Here is a 17,706-nt window from a genome sequence, read left to right on the forward strand (position 1 = left end):
AACACTATACCCTATTCCATCATGGAATGGGCTTGGGCACCAACGCAAACAACTCCTTGTATCCAAACAACCCCTTTAAGATATTTTATTTTAATTATCATTATCTCAATTAAATTCAATTAATATATATAATATAAACATTTAACAATAATGATAATTTGTTTAAATATATGTGAACACATATTTAAACATAATCTCACTTATCTAATTTTAATATCAAATTAAATAAAGGCTATGACCTCAGCAAATTTAATTGCACTGTGAAATTACCAAAATACCCTTTTGCCTAAAAAGACGAAAACACCCTTCTTATAAACTGGTTCTTAAATTATCTTCTATGTGTGTGACCTGTAGACTCTTTATCATACCAGTAGTGTGTAGTATCGCGATTAACACCAATTAATCGTCTCACTACACACAGGCCAAGATTGGCCCCTAGCAAGGCATCATGGCTACCCGATAGATTCAGATTCAGCGAAGTAGCTACCTGTCAACGATATGGTTACCGTACAATCCGATCCTTTCATCATACGTTATCTCGACGAGACCGAGGCATATAAATAGTGTCAACTTCAGTTCCTCTCTATATTATGTATTCAGTTACTGGACCAATGACCTGAATTATAAACTGGATAGAGCAACACCTCAATCCACTGCGGCCATAGTTTTAGTGTCATTGTCATTTACTGAATTGCGTCGTGAGATAACTTCCCGCCATACTGGGGAGTGATGAATCGTCTTTTGATCCACCATAGTCTTGATACACTCCTTGATGCAACCAATCACTACCATATTGACAGCTCTGAATAGAACTGCGTCTACAAACGTTTCTAGAATGGCCACCATATGTGCTCATAGGGTTCTCACTATCAAGATTTGAAGCACTTGATACCCTCGTCACAGTTTTACCATTCTAAGGACATATATATCAATACATACAATGATGATTTACGTGATATAGTATAAAATGCCTTTTATTGATCAATGAACATTATTACAAAGAGTCAATTCTACAATAATTTATTGGCTCTAGGGCATCTACTCTAACAATTGGCTGCATCAAGGAGTGTATCAAGACTATGGTGAATCGACAGATGATTCATCACCCTTGGGTATGGGAGAAGTTATCTCACGACGCAATTTAGTAAATGGCAATAACACTAAAACTGTGGCCACACTGGGATTGAGTTGTTGCTCAATCTAAGTTATCATTCCGGTCACTGGTCCAGTAACTGAATATATACATATCGAGAGCAACTAAGGTTGAAACTATTTTTGTACCTCAGTCTCAATGAGATAATAGATGATGAAAAGATTTGATTGCATGGTAACCATATTGTTGATAGGTAGTTGATTCGCTAAATCCGAATCTATCGGGTGGCCATGATGCCTTGCTAGGGGCCAATCTTGGTCTGTGTGTAGTGAGATGGTTAATTGGTGTTAATCGCGATACTACACACTACCGGTATGATGAGGAGCATACGGGTAACACACATAGAAGATAACTTAAGAATCAGTTTGTGCGAGGGGCATTTTCGTCTTTTTAGGTGAAGGGTATTTTGCTAATCTCACAACGCAATTAAATTTGATGAGGTTGTTGCCTATATTTAATTTGATATTAAAATTAAATAAGTGAGATTACATTTAAATGTACACATATATTTAAATGGATTATTATTATTAATTAAATGTTAATGTATTTCTATAAATACATTAATTGAGTTTAATTGAAAAATAATAATAATTATAATTAAAATATCATGATTGGGAGTGTTTGGATATAGGGGCTATTTCGGTTGAAGCCCAAGCCTATTCCTTGATGGAATAAGGTTTTATGTGCACTATATAAGTGCAATGTTTTGTGAATTCAATTGTAGAGAAATCATTCAATCATTTTTCACTTGAAACAAAAGAATATACAACCCTCTCCCAAGTCTCACGCCAGCCTTGTATTTCATTGAATCAAAATTTCTTGATTCTTCAATTTGGTTCTTGAAGCTAAAGAGGATCTAGCAAATCCCTCTTTAGCTCTTCGGGTTATCTTCGTGTAGATTACCGCTGGTTCGATCCTACTCTTGGATCAGTAGAGAACCCAATCAGAGACAAGTTTGAAGGAGCCTCCAAGCGTGCTTATGAACTCTAAACTCTACTCTGATTGTTCATATTGCTACAAATTTTGATTTAACATATAAACTGTATAATTTGTGCCTTAATCTTGGTTCAATGGGAATGATCTGTGCTTTACAATTTTTGTTTTCAGCTGCAATAAGCTTGATCGTTTCCTTACAGTGGTATCAGAGCCTAGGGTACCAGATTTTACAGTTTAATGTATGGTTGATTACATGTATTTGATTGACAACATGTTGTCTTGTTGAATCTGTATAAAATCTGCCTTGAAAGCACGTTTTAAGAAATCAATTTACTTGATTAATTTAATTTGCTGGATCTGCGAGATTGGTATATTGGGATATGGATTTTTATTGAGATCAGAAGTTTAGATTGATTGCAAAATCCGATTGGCTTTTTGTTTCCTGCTGGTTGAACTAATATGTTACAGATCAGTGTACACTTGCTTCGATGATATAATCCATTGCTGCAATGATCGTTGTTTGGCATACTCGTAGGTTGGAAATCAGTGCTCGCCGCAGCGATGTAACCTATCGCCATGGTGATCGTCCTTAGTACGACCACTAACTGAATATCAATGCTCGCTGCGGCGATCGTAGTCTAAGGTGCACACTGAAGAAAATCAGCGCTCGTCATGGCGATATAACCCATCGTTGTGGCGATATAACCCATCATCGTGGCAATCACATGTGATGCATGTATGCGACAAAAATCAGTGTACACTGCGACGATATAACCCATCACCACAGCAAGCGTACTTTCGAGTGCGTAGGAGCCAAAGTGAAAAGTTTCAAAACTTTTGGAGCAATTATAGATTTGCAAATTGTCAGAGGGTAATTAATAATTCAACCACCGAATCCAAAAATTGATTGTTTTTAAATGTATGCAATGTACTTATTTGAATATTGCATGGTGCCCGATACATGAGCCTTAAGACCTATTGTGAATGTTTTAAAATATTTTTAGGTATGTATAGTTGTAAATTTTAAAATAGGGCCTGCGTGTCCTACCTTTCTTCCCTTTCTCGATGTACATTCTCTTCTCATCTCATTCCCCTCGAATGTAAATCGAGGTTTCTAAATTTATTGATGTAAAATTAGTTTGAGATTAATTTTATTGTAAATTTAGTATGATGTTTTTGTAATGTACTTGACGACAAAGCAAAGGGCAAGGCAATCATACTTGAAGACTTAGGATATTTATTACAGGACCCCTAGGTGACCCACCAGTTCCTTTAGGCTCGAGGAAATCGGTTTTAGTTGGGCCATGTACTGGCACATTTATATTTTGTTTAGAACGCATGCTATGTTTGAATGTTCAATAACATGCCAAGCAACGTCATTCTAACAAAGATAACAATCTGGCGAGACATTAAAATAAAAACCCTCCAATAAAGTGTATTAAGTCACACATATGCCTTCCATCACCATGGGTTTAATCAAACCACTATTCGTCGGAATCTTGTTCGCCATAGCAAAGGGTACATTTCTACTAGTGTGAGGTTAAATTTCATTGGAGTTTTTCTTAATGGTGATGGGTCGACTTAAAATGACAGTTTTGCTTGTTCGCCACAACGAAGGTTGATAAACACGTCGTAGGCATAGTACAGAAGTAGATATGTTGTGTACATGGCGACATGTAGTGTCCAATTTACTAATACTGGGAATCACACTTGAGAATGATGGCTAGGTCATTGGATTGTGTGATTGGCTTGTTTCACATTTGAGGTTGGTAGTAGGAGCTATCAACTGGTGTGGATTAAGTTTTTTAGCCTACCTAATTAACCCATTTTGGGATCTCAGTCTACTAGGAAAGCCAATGGGCTTTCCCGAGTTAATAGTGAGGGCTATTGACTTGAGTAAAATAGTGGAAGCATTGTTTAATAAAAGACCATATTAAACGTTAATGAACATTATAATGACTTCTACTTTTCTTTAGTTGTAGATTCACCAAAATGAGCAATATGAACTTGCGACCGATAATCGAGAAAGAGTACAGGCTAGATGGATCCAATTTCTTAGACTAGTATTGTATTCTTCAGATTATACTAAAGTCCAAAAAGAGTTGTATATCCTTGTTAAGCCATACATGGCCAAGCCTAGTCTTGATGCCACTTAGGAAATGAAGGATACTTATCAAAAGTTCCTTGATGATGCTGATGGCGTTCAATGCCTAACGTTAGTATCGATGACACCTGAGCTGCAAAAGCAGCATGAGAATATGGATGCTACTGCCATTACTCTACAGCTCCAAGAGCTTTTCGAAGAAAATGCTCGACATGAGAGGTACAAGGTGTCAAAAACACTATTTGGAAGTCGCATGACTAAGGGAACCGAAGTTAGCCTTCTTGTGCTGAAGATGATAGAGCATATAGAGAGGCTTGAGACTTTGGGGTTTGGGTTGGATGCAGAATTACAAATGGATTTAATTTTGCAATCCTTACCTAATTCTTTACCACTGTTCATTATCAATTTCAACATGAACACGATGGTGAAACCTCTGTCAGAGCTTTTGAACATGTTGAGGATTGTAGAGCAAGACATGAAAAAGTCCAAACCTATTTTACTGGTTGCTGCCAGTAAAGGAAAAAGTAAGGGCAAGGGTAAGGCCAAGGCCAAACCCAAGTCCAAGCTCAAAGGACAGGGTGCTCTTAAGCCTAAGAGTGGCGTTGGGAAGGGCGGGAAAGTAATTTGCTTCTATTACGGCAAGCTTGACCATTGGAGAAAGCACTACAAGACTTTCCTCGCCAGCAAGAAAAAGTCAGAGGCTTCGACTTCAGGTATGTTCATGATTGAGATTAACTTCTCTCTGCCAACATCTTGGGTCATTGACATAGGATGTGGTACTCACATTTGCACTGATGTGAAGGGACTAAGGTAGAGTAGATTACTCGCGAAGGGAGAAGTGGACCTACGAGTTGGAAATTGAGAACATGTGGCTGCATTGGCTGTAGGACATTATTGTTTATCTTTGCCTTCGGGCTTGTTGTTGGAACTTCATAACTATTATTACGTACCTTCTATTTCTAGAAATATTATTTCAGTATCTGCTTTGGATACTATAGGATATCATTTTGAGATTTCTAATGGATTGTTGTCCTTTAGTTTGAATGGTATTCTATTTGGAATTGCAAGGTTGTATAACGGGTTATATGTTCTTGATTTAAACAATAAGAATATTCTCAATGTTGAAACCAAGAGAGCTAAACATAGCGATCAAAACCAGACATATCTCTCGCATTGTAGATTAGGTCATGTTAATCAAACTCGCATTGCAAAACTTCAAAGGGATGGAGTTTTGGACCCTTTTGACTTTCAGTCATTTGAGGTATGCGAATCATGCCTTTTAGGCAAGATGACGAAGTCTCCTTTCACAGGAAAAAGTCAAAAGGCTACTGAACTGTTAGGCATCATCCATAGTGATGTATGTGGTCCACTGACAATTGAAGCCAGAGGTGGATATTCGTACTTCATTACATTCACTGATGATTTCAGTAGATATGGTTATGTCTACCTTATGAGACATAAATCTGAAGCATTTGATAAATTCAAAGAATTCAAGAATGAAGTACAAAATATGTTGGGTAAAAGTAGTAAAGCTCTTTGGTTGGATCGAGAACGTGAATACTTAAGCTTAGGGTTTTCTGAACACTTGAAGGAATGTGGGATAGTATCACAATTCACCCCTCCATATACACCCCAGCCCAATGGAGTGTCTGAAAGGAGGAATATGACCTTACTTGATATGGATAGGTCCATGATGAGTTTTAGTGATCTACTTGCATCATTCCAAGGTTATGCCCTAGAGACCGCGACTCACATTTTAAACCGTGTGCCATCAAAGTCTATAGATAAGACTCTATTTGAATTATGGAATAGGGGAAAGCCCAACTTGTCCTATCTATGGATTTGGGGTTGCGAAGCTTATGTCAAGAAATTAACGTCGAACAAACTGGGCCCAAAATCCTGTAACTGTATATTTGTGGGGCATCTAAAGAAAACCAAAGGATACTATTTCTACCACCCAAAAGTGCGCAAATTTTTTGTCACTCGTACTGGTGTCTTCCTAGAAAAGGAATTTTTTCTAAGAAGTTCTAGTAGGAGAAAACTAGAACTCGATGAAGTTCTAGAACCATAAGATATATTAGATGAAAGACAAGATGATGTGCCACATGAGGAGGTTACTCCACAACTTGTGGATCAAAGTGAACCACCTCAGGTAGCACAAGAGCTACGTAGATCTAAGAGAGTACGCTGTGAGCCCGAGAGATATGGTTATCTCATAACTCAACATGGTGACGCACTGGTCTACCAAGACGCTATATCAGATCCAAATTCCGTTAAATGGCTAAAAGCTATGAAATTTGAGATGGACTCCATGTACCACAACCAAGTGTGGTCTCTGGTGGATCCACCTGAAGGGGTAAAACCCATAGGGTGTAAATGGATCTTAAAGAAGAAGACTAATGTAAACCCCGCGTTATTATTCCAATGCCTTAAGGTATGAAATTTACTTTTCAAGTAATTTTCTTTTTTTGAATGGAAGGGTAAAATGGTCAATTTACATGTATTTCGAGATGTGGCCATTATTAAGTGTAAGGGGTGATGTCATTGAAGAGAAATGAGGGTAGAATGGTCATAAAGTTGATTGATATGGTTAAATGGCGTAAACAGTAACCAAGGGTATAATGGTCTTTTCATACAAAACCATATGATTAAGTGTCCATAAAAGTGCACCAAGGGTAAATTAGTCATTCACCTAATGGGATTGCTTAATGGATAAGTGTTTCAAAGAAGTCAAATGGCATTAAATGAGTGCTTATCTTTATGTTGTGGTGGAAATGACCAAAATGCCCTTATATGAAAAATTTATGCCAAATGACCCTTATATCTAACTTTTATTGACCAATCACATTAGAGTATCAATGGAATGAATATTTACAAGGTTTAAAAAGAGAGTAGTCGGCCTTGGAGACCCCAAATATATCATCTTCTTCTTCATCTCTCAAATCCACCATAAAAGCCACTAATCCAAGCTTTTATTCTCAAATTTTCTTAGGATTTCAAGTTGATTTTCAAAGGAGATCACCATCCACCCTTAAAGAACTTCAATTTCAGGGTTAAAGGTGAGTTTCAAAACCCTAGTTTTTCTGAATTTTTTGGTTAAAAGAGAAATTCATAAGTGGTTATGTGTGTAAGGTAGAAAGGTGAAACTTTGGAGCCAAGGAGGAGTACCTTTGTGCTTTGAATACTAAGGTAAGGAAAAAATCTCCCTTATGACTACAATTGATAACACCTAGGGTTTATGAAACTTACATTTATTTATGTTAATATGAGTGTGATGCTATGTTTTGGTTATGGATTGTTTAAATGGGTGTGTTGATTGGTGTATGTGTGCATGTGGAGGATGATTATGCCAATTAAGAGATTTGTAGTTGGACGATGTTTTGGCACTTTTTGGTTCTGTAAAAAGGGAGGTTTTTATGGCCTTTTATACTTAGAATGATATGGCAAATAATATGAATGTGCAAATGAAGGTGACATGGTTAAAATGAATAGAATTCGGATTTGGCTGTTTTAAGACTTATACTGTACATGCTTCACTGAATCAGTCATAACTGAAGTTATAGAAGTCCGATTGAGTTGATTCTTGAAGTGTTAAAAATTTGAGAAACAGACCTAAAACTTTTATGTTTTAGCCAAAAATAAATTCGAATTAGAAGATAATGGAAAAATGCTTGAAAGTAACGAACTGTATGGCATCCACCTTCTTAATGGAAATTCCCATTTGTTTCTAATTCTAATAAACCCCTGAATAATCTTACTACTGAAATTCCTTGTATTGTATGAGAAATTGAATGAATTAAGTTAAGAAGTTTAGTAGGAGAATATAGTATGATTGAGCATGGAATATGTTAGTCCATATGTTTGCATTCATAATGGTAATGCATATAGCTTATTTAGTTGTCTTATGAAAAATTTATGAAATGTTAAAGAATGAATTCCATGAGTCTCTTGAGGTATAAACCAAGATCAGAGGAATGGAATTCTTATGGAAACCATGAGTCCTTTGAGGTGACGACCAAGAACAAGGTAATGGTTTAAATGAATCCGATCGGATAACAAAGACTAATGAAACCATCAAGTATAAAGACAAAAGAAATAAGCATGCCATGTACATGAATATTTCATAAGTCATATATGTTCTATGTTATATTATGTATGATTATGTTATGACTTATGTTTATGAGAAAAGTCCAAAGTGTATGATATGTTTTATGAACTTGTTATGTTAAAGAATGAAGGTCATATTTTGTAGGTAGGTAAGGTCCTAAGTAATATACTTGTAAAATGATGTATAATGAACCTTAATAGTTTATAAATGGCCATATTCCTTACTGAGCGATTAGCGCTCACCCCACGAAATGTTTTAAAATGTTTTGCAGGTAAGGATTAAGGCATGAAGCTGGGAGAGGATTCCGAGGGACGCTATGAGCATGAAGGGATGTTTTAATTATGACTTTTGAATGGTTTTGCTAGTATTTAGTGTAGTAATTATGTTTATATCTCATAATGCAGTAAATATGTCCATGTTATTATGGAGTATATATGTTTGTGCTAATAAAAGAAATCAAATTGCTAGTAAATTTTGTAAAAGTGTGTATGTTCTCGTAAGTACTACTATGGATTTCATAATGTACTCCAAGAAAGGAAACTATATTTTTTACTTGTACAATGAACTTAATAAAGTTAAGAAATTAAAATGTTTTAAAATAAAAATAGATATATTTTTAAACTACAAGTTTATTCTTTTAATAGGATTTTAAAATAAACTTCTTTCCTAGGCGTGCCTTTTCTAGGTTCTCAATGGCCAAGGGATACTTAGGAAATATTCGGCTTGGAAGGGGTTTTACAACTAACATGGATGGCAAGGTGCATACGTATAAGGCTCGACTGGTTGCCAAAGGTTTCAAACAGATTCATGGTATTGACTATGAAGAAACCTTTTCGCCAATTGCCACGATTAGATCCATCCGGATTATGCTCGTGATTGCTGCATATTATGACTATGAGATTTGGCAAATGGATGTCAAAATAGCTTTCCTGAATAGAAACCTTGAAGAAGATGTGTATATGACACAACCTGACAGTTTTGTTCTTAATGGGTAAGCTTACAAGGTATGCAATTTACAGATGTCCATTTATGGACTCAAGCAAGCTTCAAGGAGTTGGAACATTTGTTTCGATGAAGCCATAAAAGAATTCGGTTTCATCAAGAATGAAGATGATCCCTATGTTTACAAGAAAGTGAGTGGAAGCGCAGTGGCATTCCTAGTGTTGTGTGTTGATGACATACTTTGGATCGAGAATGACATACCAAACTAGCAGTCGGTAAAGACTTGGTTAACCAAGTGCTTCTCCATGAAGGACTTAGGAGAGATAGCCTACACTCTCGGAATAAAGATATATCGTGATAGATCGCGTGGGTTGCTTAGCCTAAGTCAGAGTACATACATTGACAATGTACTGAAAAGATTCCGTATGGAGGAATCCAAGAAGGGATTTCTTCCGATGTCACATGGTGTTTATCTCTCTAAGGATATGTGTCCTAGAACACAATATGAGAGAGATAGGATAAAGAGGATCCCATATGCATCAGCAATTGGATCCATCATGTATGCCATGTTGTGTACTCGGATTGATATCTCATGTGCTTTGAGCACTTGTAGCAAATATCAATCGGATCCAAGTAAGTGTCATCAGATGGCTATCAAGAACATTCTTAAGTACTTGAAGAGGACTAAGGATATGTTCTTGGTTTATGGAGGAGAAGATGAGCTCACTGTACAAGGATACAGTGATGCTAGTTTCCAAATGGACAAAAATGATTATCGTTTGCAATTTGGGTTTGTATTTTGTCTCAATGGGGGTGCAGTGAGCTGGAAGAGCTCCAAGCAAAGCATTGTAGTAGATTCTATAATGGAGGTTGAGCATATTGCATTATCTGATGCAGCCAAGGAGGCAGTCGGGATTAAAAAGTTCGTCACTAAACTTGGTGTAGTTTCCATGATTGTTGATCCAATAGATGTCTATTGTGATAACAATGGAGCAACAGCTCAAGCTAAGGAACCATGGTCTCACCAAAAGTCCAGACACATACTCAGACGATTCCATCTTATCAAAGAAATTGTTGAGAGGAAAGATGTGCAGATAAGTAAAGTGCATACTGACGACAATCTCGCAAATCCACTGGCAAAGCCTCTATCGCAACAGAAGAATGAACAGCACTTGAGGTCATTTGGTATTAAATACATGAATGATTGGCTATAGTGCAAGTGGGAGATTGTTAGAGTAGGTGCCCTAGAGCCGATCAATTATTATAGAATTGACTCTTTGTAATAATGTTCATTGATCAAAGAAAGGCATGTTTATTCTATATCATGTAAATCATATCTATATGTATTGATATATGTCCTTAGAATGGTAGAACCGTGATAAGGGTATCAAGTGTTTCAAATCTTGATAATGAGAACCCTATGAACACATATGGTGGCCATTCTAGAAACGTCCATAGCCCTAGTATTATTTTGACCAAGGGTACAGATAATACGGTAAGGCTATCATGGTGTTGAACGACCCTATCGAAAGGCAGTGACTAATCTTACTTGCCAAGGTTGTTTGCTGACAACCTAGAGTAACACATGGGTGTTTGCTGTAGGCAAGGCTATCATGGTGTTGAACGACTCTACTTTGATTGTTCATATTACTGTAGATTTTGATTTAACATATAAACTGTATAATTTGTGCCCCGATCTTCGTTCAATAGGAACGATCTATGCTTTATAATTTTTGTTTTCCGCTGTGATAAGCTTGATTGTTTCCTTACACTTGAGTCCATAAATGGATATCTTCAACTTGCATACCTTTCCTTCTTGTCCATCAAGAATGAAACCATTGGGTTGTGTCATATAGAAGTCCTCTTCAAGATTTCTATTCAAGAAAGTAGTTTTGACATCCATCTACCAAATTTCATAGTTGTGGTATGCAACCATAGCTAGCATAATCCTAGTGGACTTTAGCATTGCTACTGGAGAAAAAGTTTCATCATAGTCAATCCCATTCTTTTGTTTGAAACCTTTGGCTACCAGCCGTGCTTTATAGGTTTGAACATTTCTATCCATGTTAGTCTTCTTCTTGAAGACCCATTTACACCCTATGGGTTTGACCCCTTTGGGTGGGTCCACCAGATCGCATACTTGGTTCTGGTACAAAGAGTCCATTTCAGATTTCATGGCATCAAGCCATTTTGTGGAATCTATATTCGAAAAAGCGTCATTATAGGTTTTGGGCTTATCATCTTAATAGACCAATACGTTGCCACTTTGAGTCATTAGAAAACCATACCTCTTGGGCTCACGACGTATTCTCCCAGGCCTACGTGGCTATTGTGTTGGAGGTTCGCTTTGTTCCACTCCCTGCGAAGCGATCTCCTCATGATGCTCAACCATCTCTGATGGCACATCATCTTGTTTGTCTGTTTGATGCATCTTGTGGTTCTAGAATTTCATCAAGTTTATACCATTTTCTCTTTGAAGGAAATCATTCTCTAAGAGACTCCAGTTCAAGCAACGAAAACTTTCTGCTCAACTGGATTGTAGAAACAGTATCCCCTTATCTGTTTAGGATACCTGACAAAGATACATTTCTCTGACTTTGAAGCAAGCTTTTTTTAAGTCAATTTCTTGATATAAGCATCACAACCCCAAACTCTTATATGAGACAAAATGGGTTTTCACCTGTTCCATATTTCATATGGTGTCTTATTCATTAATTTCGACGGTACATGATTCATTGTATATGTTGCAACTCTAGGGCATAGCCCTAGAACGATGTGGGTAAATTTGTGAAACTCATCATTGATCAAACCATATTTAACAAGGTTTGATTCCTCCTCTCAGACACTCTATTATGTTGAGGTGTGTAAAGAGGTGTGTGTTGAGATATAATCTCACATTCCTTAAGGTATGCATCAAACTCTGAGCTCAAGTATTCTCCTCCCCTGTCGGATCAGAGAATCTTGATATTCTTGCTAAGTTGATTCTATACTTGATTCTTGAATTCCTTGAAGTTGTCAAAGGATTCAGATTTATGTCTCATTAAGTAGACATATCTGAATCTACTGAGGTCATTAGTAAACGTGATGAAGTAAGAATATCCACCTTTGGCTTGTACTATTAGCAGTCCACATACATCACTACGGATGATGCCTAACAGTTCCTTTGCCCTTTCACTGTGCCAAGTAAAAGGTGACTTGGTCATTTTGCCTACTAGGCATGACTTGCATACCTCATAAGACATGAAGTCAAATAGGTCCAAAACTTCATCCTTATGGACTTTTGCTATGCGAATTTGGTTCACATGACCAAGCCTATAATGCCATAGGTAAGTTTGATTAAAGCCATCAACCTTGGCTTTCTTATTCACTAGATTGAAGATCTCATTATTATACAATTCTAGAATATACAAACCATTATGTAATCTTGCAATTCCATATTGAATACCATTCAAACTAATTAACAGCAATCCATTAGTTATCATAAATTGATATCCAACGTTGTCCAAAGTGGACACAAAAATAATATTCTTTGAAATCAAAGGCACATAAAAACAATTTAAAAGTTCTAGTTCAAGTCCTAAAGGCAAACATAAATAATAATCCCCTACAGCTAATGTAGTAACATGTTCTTCACTCCTAACTCGTAGGTCAAACTCTCCTCGAATGAGCAGTCTACTATGTTGCAGTCCTTACACAGAAGTGCAAATATGAGAACCACATCTTGTGTCAATAAGCCAAGATGTAATAGGAGATACATTGATTTCAATCATGTACATACCTGATAATCATATTTTACACTATGATTTTTCATTGAATTTTGATAGGATTTAGGATACTTTTCATACAATTTGGGTCAAAATTGCTACCTAATTCTATTAATTTGTCTTGGCAGGCCTAAACGATGATTTTTAGCATAAATGACAGTTTTGAGCGTAAATTGTGTAACTTGAGCTTGGAAACTCGGAATGACCTGAATTTAGAAGCTTTGGAAAGCTAAGAAGAAGACCTATAACTTTTATTTTTGGGTTTTTCCTAATTCTGACTGGACAAGGGTGAAAACTTGGCTTGAAGTCGTGAAAAGTACACTGGGAACTGAAGAAAAAATGTCTTTGGACGTGCTTCAGTATTTATGCCATAACTTGAGCTGTAGAACTTTGATTGTGCTTATTCTTGAACTATCAGAAAGATAATTGAAAGGGCTACAATTCATATGTTTAACACGTTTCCAGATTCAGACTCTATCAGGCTCAAATTTTGCCCGAAAGTTTTCGCCGCGGTAAAACCTGCATCAGAGGTAAAAATAAAATGACGCGTTTTGACTTGCTAGGGCTTCATCCTTAAGTGAGAGAGGTATAAATTAGAGTGAAAAGTAAGACAAAAGGGTCTTGGTTCATCATTTGGGAGGCAGCTCATGGAAGGAGAAGATTATTGAAGATTTGGGCTTCAAATTAGAGAAGATTTCTCCATCTTTTGCTTGTTTTTCAATGATGAATCTTGATTCAATTTGTTTTTGTTATTTTATTTCGTTTTTTAGTATGAACTGAGTTTTTTAGCAATGGTTTGATGTAACCTTGATACAATGATTCAAATTTATATGAATTGATTTACTTTGAGTTTTAATTTCATGGTTGATGTTTATCTCTTTGCTTAATGACTTTTGGATGCTTGATCACCATTCAAATGTGTGTTGTTCATAATGAGACTGAGAAGTTATTTGTGATTGTGCCTCTTGGGATAAATACTGTAGATTAGCAAACGCTAGAGATAGGTTTAGCGATCTATGAAATCTAGATAGAATTCCATAAAGCTTAAAAGACTTTGAACTATTAATCTTCATTTTGTTGGGTGCGGAAGCTTAATAGGGATAAGTAGGGAAATGTAGCCTGAGAACGTATGTTTTACAACTTAGGGAATTCGATTTTCAATCAAGGAATTAGAACTTGGGTAATAGATTCTATGATTTGGGTTAGCATATCTAGGTGAAATCAACACCCTAGCATTTTTTTAGCATTGTTTAATTAGTTAAGTTGTTGGGTTTTGCTTTAATTTCATTATCGATCATTTTTACTTTGTTAATTTGTATTTAGTTTGTTAATCTTCCATCAATCCAATTTATTGTTTCTTCAATTAGGACTTAAACTAGAGAAATCGGTACTTAGTAACACTATCCTCATGGGAACGATACTCATTCATCACTTTATTATGCGACTAGTGCACTTGCTATTCATTGCATGTCGTAGTTACAACGCATCAATACCTTGAGAAGAAGATGTAGTCTTTTTTTTTTTCCAAGAAGGCCTTGTAATATTTCCTCATGTGTCTAGGATTTCCACAGTGAGATTTGTTCCATCTTATGAGCATCTTGATTCGCACTTGAGTTAACTTCTACTATCATCAATGCTTTGGACATTTCCATGTCTATCTCATAAGTCTCCAACAAATCTGGAACTTCTTGTAAGGTTTTATTCTCACCTTTCTCAACAAAATCATTGACAAATCGATCAATAAACTTGGCAAGGACTGCAAAATCAAATCTATTGCTAAATCTTCACTTAGTCCACAATCTAAAGCTATATGTGTATTTAAATACTCGGCAACCTTGAGTATGTAAATACCAACTTTGGTACCTTCATCCATCTTGCTTCTGAATAGTATTTGTGACACCTTATACCTTTTTTGTTCCGAAAGGTATAAATCATGGTAGGTAGATCCATATTTTCATACTAGCTTTGTAGTATTGGTGTCATGGATGCCAATAAGATGTACCTTGTGATTTCAACCTTATTATCATGTATGCCTTTATCATACACATACCCAATTTGTTGGATGGAACTATTCTCAGGCCCTAGTAATAGAGCCTCCTCAATGGTATATAATTCTTTGCGTGACCTTAGTGCATCATTGGTGCTATAGTACCAATCCACAAAGTTTTCACAATTGATTTTGTTTCCTAGATTAATAATCAATTGCAATGATTTTATCTTCATTATGGAAATCTACAAGTACAAATTAAACAAATTTAATAATCTTTTAATAATTAATAAGGCGTTTTATCAATTGCTATGCTCCCACTATTTTTATTCAAGTTAATAGCCCTCACTACTAAACTCGAGAAGGCCCATCGGTCTTCCCAGTGGGCCGAAATCCTATCATTCCTAATTTGACATCTTATGGGGGCAAGTAGACCAAAGTAGGATGAGTAGGTAGGCCACAAGCTCTAGCTTACACCATTTAATAGCACCAACTTATTAAACTCAAATGTAAGCATTGCAGAAAAACCAATTACACAATCCAATGGCACCAACCAATGGCCTCAAGTGTAACTTTCGAATGTGGTGAGTTTGGACACTACATGCCCACTTATGCATTTTAAATATGCACTACTCTACCATGCCTATAGTTGTACTTATCAACCCTTCACAGAGGCGAATCTAGCAAAGTATGTGTAGTTAAGTCGTAACCCATAACAATTAAGGAAAAACTCCAATGATGATTAACCTCCCAAAGTTAGAAGTGGCTCCCTACGGAGGCAAGTGAGACCACGACGAATGATGGTTTGATTAATCCCATGGGATGGAAGGCTCAATTTATTTTTTGACTTAATATCTTTTATGAGGGGTTCATGCTTTAAAATTCTCACAATTTCATTATCTTATTTAGCATGTTATCGTTTGGCATTCAACCTTAGCATGCTTCTGCAAATAAGACACTCCATAAACTCATGTTGGTACATGGCTATTCTAGCACCAATTTCCTCAAGCTTAGAGGAAGTTGGTAGGTCACCCTATGTTTATTATTCTATTACAAAGAATAAAACATCTTCGAGATTCGTCACGCCTTCGCCTCGTCTTCAAAGCCTATTCTACTTTACATACAAATTTAAAGAAACCTCGAGTTATATTCGAGGGGATATAGATGAGAAGAGAATTTACATTGAAGAATGAGAGGTAAGGCAGGACGCGCATGCCCTATTTAAAACAAACAAGTCCAAAATAATAAAACCTAAGGTCTATGGTCTAGTACCAAACACCATGCATAATTGACACCAATCATATAATGCATAAATTCAAATTTACCATATTTAAATTGTTAGGTAAATTTCACCCTCTTTAATTTTTCAGAGTTTCATATTGGTCCCTAAAATTTGTAAAGTTTTTGTTTAGTCCCTATCTAGTTTGAAAAATGACTAAACAGTCCAGAATAGCGACAATTCATTCTTTTATTGATGGTTAAGTGTAAAAATTCAAAACGTTTTTCTCCAATCCCTAAAATACCCTTGTCCTGTGGCAACGAGATAAATCCTTTTCAAGCCTTTAATTTCCCCACAAATGATCGCAAGGTTTATCCTCATCGATGGCAACAACCATTAAACCGTAGTAGCCCAAAACAGGCCACTCCCATTAGGCCTACGCACTTAGTACGAGGCCCATAAGTTTTGGGCAGCTGGGCACATTAGTGCCTAGGCTTGTCTTGCCAAGGCAAGGCATCGCCACGCAAGCTATTGCTGCGCACTTGTGCGTGTGGCATTGGGGCTGTGCTATAATACTTTCTTTTCTTGCCGATCGGACTCGATTGAGGCATGGATTTGGAGCCTTAGCCGTGTGAGTGAATTCTCTAATTCTGGGTATAGTTCTCATCCACACGCACTTCTAACGGATTTTACAATTCTTCTTTCTGAATTCTAAGGCCGCTCACTAAAGGCGGCGTGCATGTGGGGCTATGTCACTCATAGGCTCCCCATCGCAACAACCTTCTCTTCTTTTCATCTTTTTACTCTTCTTTAAATAAAAATTCAGATTTGAATATCTTTAATATTCTCATTTCTTTCTATTTTCTCTTTAATATATTTTAGTGCTTTTTCATGCTCTTATGAATATGTACGCATGTACATGGTTTCAAGCTTATAATTCTTTCTAAATTCACATGTTTAAATGCAATTATGCATTATGGAATGCAAACATGCCATTCTCTACCATCTACAAACTCATCCCAAAGTAACACATAATCATACTCATATATGCACTTCTCTTTGACATTTCATCAAACAATTCATGTGCACAAATCAACACTAATTTGGCTACACTTCTATCTCTCTTACTAGGCCACCAAAAATTTGGAATAACATCCTCCATAATTAATGCCAAATCTGCGCAAAATACACACTCCAAAATTTCCACTTCGATTCTTCCAAATTTCATCCAAACATTCATCAAGTAATAAATATACCAACACAACTTCTCATGGATAAGTTCTAATCATCATTCAACACCAAATCCATCAACAATTCTACACATAACACATATATATGCATAAAGAAAATTCTCTACACAACATAACTTAAATCATACTTAGGGTAGGATTTACTTACCTTTGATACAAGCAATTCAACCCTTTAAGAATCTTCTTTGATCAAACTCTCTTCCTCTTAAATCCTGTGAGCACAAACCATCAAAATTCAACACT

At 36.4% G+C, this 17,706-nt stretch overlaps 1 protein-coding gene across 1 annotated transcript in view; it reads left to right on the top strand.

The window, feature by feature from the left end:
* Positions 1-4,314: 4,314 nt before the first annotated feature.
* The window catches only part of LOC116141430 (pentatricopeptide repeat-containing protein At2g18940, chloroplastic-like), a 40,995-nt gene continuing 27,603 nt past the window's right edge, over positions 4,315-17,706 (top strand). The window contains exons 1-2 of the mRNA XM_031426938.1: positions 4,315-4,520; positions 4,707-4,906. Of these exons, the coding sequence (XP_031282798.1) occupies positions 4,315-4,520; positions 4,707-4,906 (406 nt within the window). The remainder of the gene's footprint in view (positions 4,521-4,706; positions 4,907-17,706) is intronic.

This window comes from Pistacia vera, unplaced genomic scaffold (assembly GCF_008641045.1).
Source record: "Pistacia vera cultivar Batoury unplaced genomic scaffold, PisVer_v2 Contig399, whole genome shotgun sequence".
NCBI lineage: Eukaryota > Viridiplantae > Streptophyta > Magnoliopsida > Sapindales > Anacardiaceae > Pistacia > Pistacia vera.